The sequence below is a fragment of the Aquarana catesbeiana genome, linkage group LG05 (genome assembly GCF_042186555.1).
Source record: "Aquarana catesbeiana isolate 2022-GZ linkage group LG05, ASM4218655v1, whole genome shotgun sequence".
NCBI lineage: Eukaryota > Metazoa > Chordata > Amphibia > Anura > Ranidae > Aquarana > Aquarana catesbeiana.
The window spans coordinates 402900556-402906779 of NC_133328.1; the positions used below are offsets into that span (position 1 = coordinate 402900556).

The 6224-nt window shown below is 42.4% G+C and overlaps 1 protein-coding gene across 1 annotated transcript in view; it reads right to left on the bottom strand.

Annotated features, from left to right (window-relative positions):
- MBOAT1 (membrane bound glycerophospholipid O-acyltransferase 1) overlaps positions 1-5442 on the bottom strand; it is a 99194-nt gene extending 93752 nt beyond the window's left edge. The window contains exon 1 of the mRNA XM_073631138.1: positions 5232-5442. Within this exon, the coding sequence (XP_073487239.1) occupies positions 5232-5315 (84 nt within the window). The 5' untranslated portion in view covers positions 5316-5442. The remainder of the gene's footprint in view (positions 1-5231) is intronic.
- Positions 5443-6224: the final 782 nt, after the last annotated feature.

Sequence of the window (6224 nt, forward strand, 5' to 3'; positions counted from 1 at the left end):
GTCACCGCGTTCTTGACGGTCGGACTTTGGTGTGACCGTGTGTATGCAAGACAGCTTGAGCGGAATTCCGACGGAGAAACCTTCAGAGTTTATTCCGACAGCAAAACCGCTCGTGTGTACGCGGCATAAGACTTGGTAAGCTGCAATAATAAATGTTTGCTTTTGTGTTTCAGCAGTTCTAGCCGATATTAGGTGAACCAAAGGTTACTGGGCTGACATTACTTTGCCTTATAATTCAGCCAAAAACAGCTGGATTGAAAGATTCAGCGGATGTATATGTACCTCCAGCAGCCTTTTCTCCTATGCCAGAAATTAAAAGAGATCCCCAGGTCACCAAGAACTAGTATCCCGATTGAAAGATTTCCTCTCGATTACTTTTCTGGGGACAACCAAAAATTTGGGATTTCATTTTACTTTCACTTTCAAAGATAATGTTTAGGAGGACAAATAGAGAGGGTGATCCTCCCTTAGACACCTTTCACACTGAGGCGGTTTTCAGGTGTTTTAGCACTAGAAATAGCCTCTAAATAACACCTAAAACCCGCCTCCCATTCATCTCAGTGTGACTTTTCACAATGGGGCGGTGCGCGTTTAGGAAAAGTCCCGCAAGCAGCATCTTTGGGGCGGTTCTGGAATGGGTAGCCCTTCTAAAGTGCTGAAAAGCGCTTCGGAAGTGCCACAACACCCTTTCGTTGGGGTTAAAAGCACCCCGCTAGCAGGCGAAAAGCGCTGCAAAAACGAGCAGTGCTTAACGCTAATGGCCGGGCGCTGCAGTATGAAAGTAGTCTTAACGGGGAGGAAAACAGCAATAAAAACTGACAGGCATTCTAATCCATCTCCATTCCATACAAAACTGAAAATACAGTTTTGCCTGTAGTTATAATTTAATATTACTTTAAGCTATCCATAGGTATGAGTAAACTTTTTTTGATTGGATCAGGAAACAATCTCACATACATTGGAGGCCCCTGAACCTGCTACCTAAGCACTATCTGGAAAACCTGTCCAGATCAATAATCCTCCTCTTTGTGATAATAAGTGCCAACAGTGCCTGTTTGTGCCCCTCACTTCTTCCCCTTTCCATTGACATGAACAGGAACTGCAGCCAATGAGAATGTTCCTGTTTGTGAAATACTCAGATCTCACCGGACAGCAGTTGGATCATCTACACTCTCCTATGTCTATGAACATCTTTTAACAATGAGGATCTGCAACATTACTAAAAAGATTATCTCAATCTCCCCAAAGCCTGAGGACACTTAAATTGTGAATGACCATGGGGTCAGCCAAACTGAACGTTATCCTCTGGGATTTTCACACACAACTATCTCTAGGGTTTACATAGAATGGTCCAAAAAAAGAGAAAATATCCAGTGGGTGGCGGTGGTGTGGACGAAAATGCCTTGTTGTGGTCAGAGGAGAATGGGCAGACTGGTTCCAGATGATACAAAGGCAACAGTAACTCAAATAACCACTCGTTACAACCAAGGTATGCAGAATACCATCTCTACACACACAACACATTGAACCTTGAAGCAGATGGGCTACAGCAGCAGAAGGCCACACCGGGTGCCACTCCTGTCAGCTAAGAACAGGAAACTGAGGCTACAATTTGCACAGGCTCACCAAATTTGGACGATTAGAAAAACGTTGCCTGGTCTGACAAGTCTCGATTTCAGCTGCGACATTCAGATGGTAGGGTCAGAATTTGGCATAAAGCAGTGGTTCTCAGCCTCAGTCCTCAAGTACTCCCAACTGGTAATGTTTTTAGGTTTTCCTTTACTTGGCACAGCTGATAAGTATGATATTAGTATTGATAAGAGCTATTTTATCTAAGGGAAGTTCCCAAAACATGGCCCGTTGGGGGAACTTGAGGACTGAGGTTGAGAACCACTGGCGTAAACAACATAAAAGCATGGATCCATCCAGCCTTGTAGCAATGGTTCAGGCTGGTGGTGTAATGGTGTGGGGGATATTTTCTCAGCACGCTTTGGGCCCCTTAGTACCAATTGAGCATTGTTTAAATGCCACGGCCTACCTGAGTATTGTTGCTGACCATGTTCATTCCTTTATGACTACCATGTATCTTCTGATGGCTACTTCCAGCAGGATAATGCACCATGTCACAAAGCTCAAATCAACTCACCACTGGTTTCTTGAACAGGACAATGAGGTCACTGTACTCCAATGGCCTCCACAGTCACCAGATCTCAATAGAATAAAACACCTTTGGGATGTGGTGGAATGGGAGATTCACATCATGGAAGTGAAGCTGACAAATCTGCAGCAACTGCGTGATGCTATCATGTCAATATGGACCAAAGTCTGAGGAATGTTTTTAACACCTTGTTGAATCTATGCCATGAAGAATGAAGGCAATTCTGAAGGCAAAAGGGGGTCCAACCCAGTACTACCAAGATGTACCTAATAAAGTGGCTGGTAAGTGTATATGTAAAGCGCTGCGTAAAATTGACGCCGCTATATAAGTATCTGTAATAAATAAAACATTCAAGCTAAAATTGATCAGATTACTTCAATCAAACTTAGTACGGTGATCAATCCCCTGCTACTTTTATCAAATTGCCAGGATTGGGCGCAGCTAGTTGCTGCGTTTGGCAAAAACGCAACGTAAAGCACAATAAATGTAAAGCAGAGCAGACACATGGAGAATTACAATAAGCAGACACTGATCCCATGCACAGTAGAAGAGTGTATACGGTACAGGTGTATGGTGTATACTGTACATGTGTATGGTGTGTATACTGTACATGTGTATGGTGTGTATACTGTACAGGTGTATGGTGTATACTGTACATGTGTATGGTGTATACTGTACAGGTGTATGCTTTGTATACTGTACATGTGTATGGTGTATACTGTACAGGTGTATGCTGTGTATGGTGTATACTGTACAGGTGTATGCTGTGTATACTGTACAGGTGTATGCTGTGTATGGTGTATACTGTGTATACTGTACATGTGTATACTGGTTATGGTTATACTGTACATGTGTATGGGGTATACTGTGTATACTGTATGTGTGTATGCTGTGTATGGTGTATATTGTACGTGTGTATGCTGGGTATGGTGTATACTGTACAGGTGTATACTGTGTATACTGTACAGGTGTATGCTGTATACTGTGTATACTGTACAGGTGTATGCTGAGTATGGTGTATATACTATACAGGTGTATGCTGAGTATGGTGTATATACTATACAGGTGTATGCTGTATACTGTGTATGCTGTACAGGTGTATGCTGGGTATGGTGTATACTGTACAGATGTATGCTGTGTATGGGGTATATTTTACAGGTGGATGCTGTGTATGGTGTATACTGTACAGGTGTATGCTGTGTATGGTGTATACAGTACAGGTGTATGCTGTATATTGTGTATACTGTACAGGTGTATGCTGTGTATGGTGTATACTGTGTATACGGTGTATGCTGTATACTATGTATACTGTACAGGTGTATGCTGGGTATGGTGTATACTGTACAGGTGTATGCTGTATACTGTGTATACTTTACAGGTGTATGCTGTGTATGGTGTATACTGTACAGGTGTATACTGTACAGGTGTATACTGTATACTGTGTATACTGTACAGGTGTATGCTGTGTATAGTGTATACAGTACAGGTGTATGCTGTGTATGGTGTATACTGTACAGGTGTATGCTGTGTATGGTGTATACTGTACAGGTGTATGCTGTATACTGTGTATACTGTACAGGTGTATGCTGTGTATGGTGTATACAGTACAGGTGTATGCTGTATACTGTGTATACTGTACAGGTGTATGCTGTGTATGGTGTATATAGTACAGGTGTATGCTGTGTATGGTGTATACTGTACAGGTGTATGCTGTGTATGGTGTATACAGTACAGGTGTATGCTGTATACTGTACAGGTGTATGCTGTGTATGGTGTATACTGTACAGGTGTATGCTGTGTATACTGTACAGGTGTATGCTGTGTATGGTGTATACTGTACAGGTGTATGCTGTGTATACTGTACAGGTGTATGCTGTGTATGGTGTATACTGTACAGGTGTAGGCAGTATAATGTGTATACTGTACAGGTGTGTGCTGTGTATGGTGTATACTGTACATGTGTATGCTGTATACTGTACAGGTGTATGCTGTGTATGGTGTATACTGTACAGGTGTCCGCTGTATACTGTGTATACTGTACAGGTGTATGCTGTGTATGGTGTATACAGTACAGGTGTATGCTGTGTATGGTGTATACTGTACAGGTGTATGCTGTGTATGGTGTATGCAGTACAGGTTTATGCTGTATACTGTGTATACTGTACAGGTGTATGCTGTGTATGGTGTATAATGTACAGATGTAGGCAGTGTAATGTGTATACTGTACAGGTGTGTGCTGTGTATGGTGTATAATGTACAGATGTAGGCAGTATAATGTGTATACTGTACAGGTGTATGCTGTGTATGGTGTATGCAGTACAGGTTTATGCTGTATACTGTGTATACTGAACAGGTGTATGCTGTGTATGGTGTATACTGTACAGATGTAGGCAGTATAATGTGTATACTGTACAGGTGCATGCTGTGTATGGTGTATACTGTACAGGTGTATGCTGTGTATGGTGTATACTGTACAGGTGCATGCTGTGTATGGTGTATACTGTACAGGTTTATGCTGTATACTGTGTATACTGTACAGGTGTATGCTGTGTATGGTATATACTGTACAGGTGTAGGCAGTATAATGTGTATACTGTACAGGTGTGTGCTGTGTATGGTGTATACTGTACATGTGTATGCTGTATACTGTACATGTGTATGCTGTATACTGTGTATACTGTACAGGTGTATGCTGTGTATGGTGTATACTGTACAGGTGTATGCTGTACAGGTGTATGCTGTGTATGGTGTATACTGTACAGGTGTATGCTGTATACTGTGTATAATGTACATGTGTATGCTGTATACTGTGTATACTGTACAGGTGTGTGCTGTGTATGGTGTATACTGTACATGTGTATGCTGTATACTGTGTATACTGTACAGGTGTATGCTGTGTATGGTGTATACTGTACAGGTGTATGCTGTGTATGGTGTATACTGTACAGGTGTAGGCAGTATAATGTGTATACTGTACAGGTGTGTGCTGTGTATGGGGTATACTGTGTATACCGTAGAGATGTACGCTGTGTACAGAGTGGAGAAGCAGTGTATCCATCATCCGGGCACTCACCTGTTCCAGGGGCATGTGGAGCAGATCGCTGACAGGCAGTAGTAGAGTGGACCCCGTGGGTCGGGGGGAAGTATTAGCCGCCATCAGTCACCCATGCAGCATCCCACAGACAGGGAATGTCCGGAGCCCGGGAGAGCCGGTACATGTGTACACAGCTACACACCCAGGAAACCAAACACATCGTATCTCTGGCAGCACCGCCCCGCCCACTCACTCCGACCCACCAATCACAAGTAGTTGGAGTGTTTTGGGTGTGTCCGCTGAGTGGTGTCAGTGTGATGGCAGAGAGGGGTGAGAGGTCTGTGAGTGGGGGAGCTGGATGAGCTGGTTTTTCAGTGTAATGATGGAATATGAAAATAGCCACACACAGGAAAATCAAGGGATAGTTCTAGTAGAAGGAACCCAAGTATTTCCCATAATGCATAGAGGATATGGAGCTGATTTACTAAAGATGCCCTGTCTTCATGCTGTCTTCATGCTGAATAAATAAAAGTAGAACTAATGACTAAAGCAACACTATACAAATGTGGTCCAGATGTTCTTGTATAATTTCCCTTTAAACCATATAATATGAGGTCAATCCTAAACACTTTTAAATTGTATGCAATCAGGGAGGCCCTTGAACAACATAGTTGAAGGCAAATCTAAAGGAATTGAACAACAAATATTGTAAAATGTGTATTCAGCTTAATACACACGATCAGAAAAACAGACCAAAAAAAAATACCACTTTCAGAGCAATCGTGAGATAATCTGATCGTTAGTACACAGCTTTCGAGAGCCGATCATGACAGTTCATGCGAAATTATCCAATGGGACAAACACAATTTTTTTTTTTTCGTACGATACCAGAACAAACAATTCACATTTAACCACTTGCCTACCAGGCACTTTTACCCCCTTCCTGACCAGGCCAATTTTCAGCCTTCAGGGCTGTCACACTTTATATGACATTTGCGCAGTCACCGTACCATATGACATTTTTATCATTTT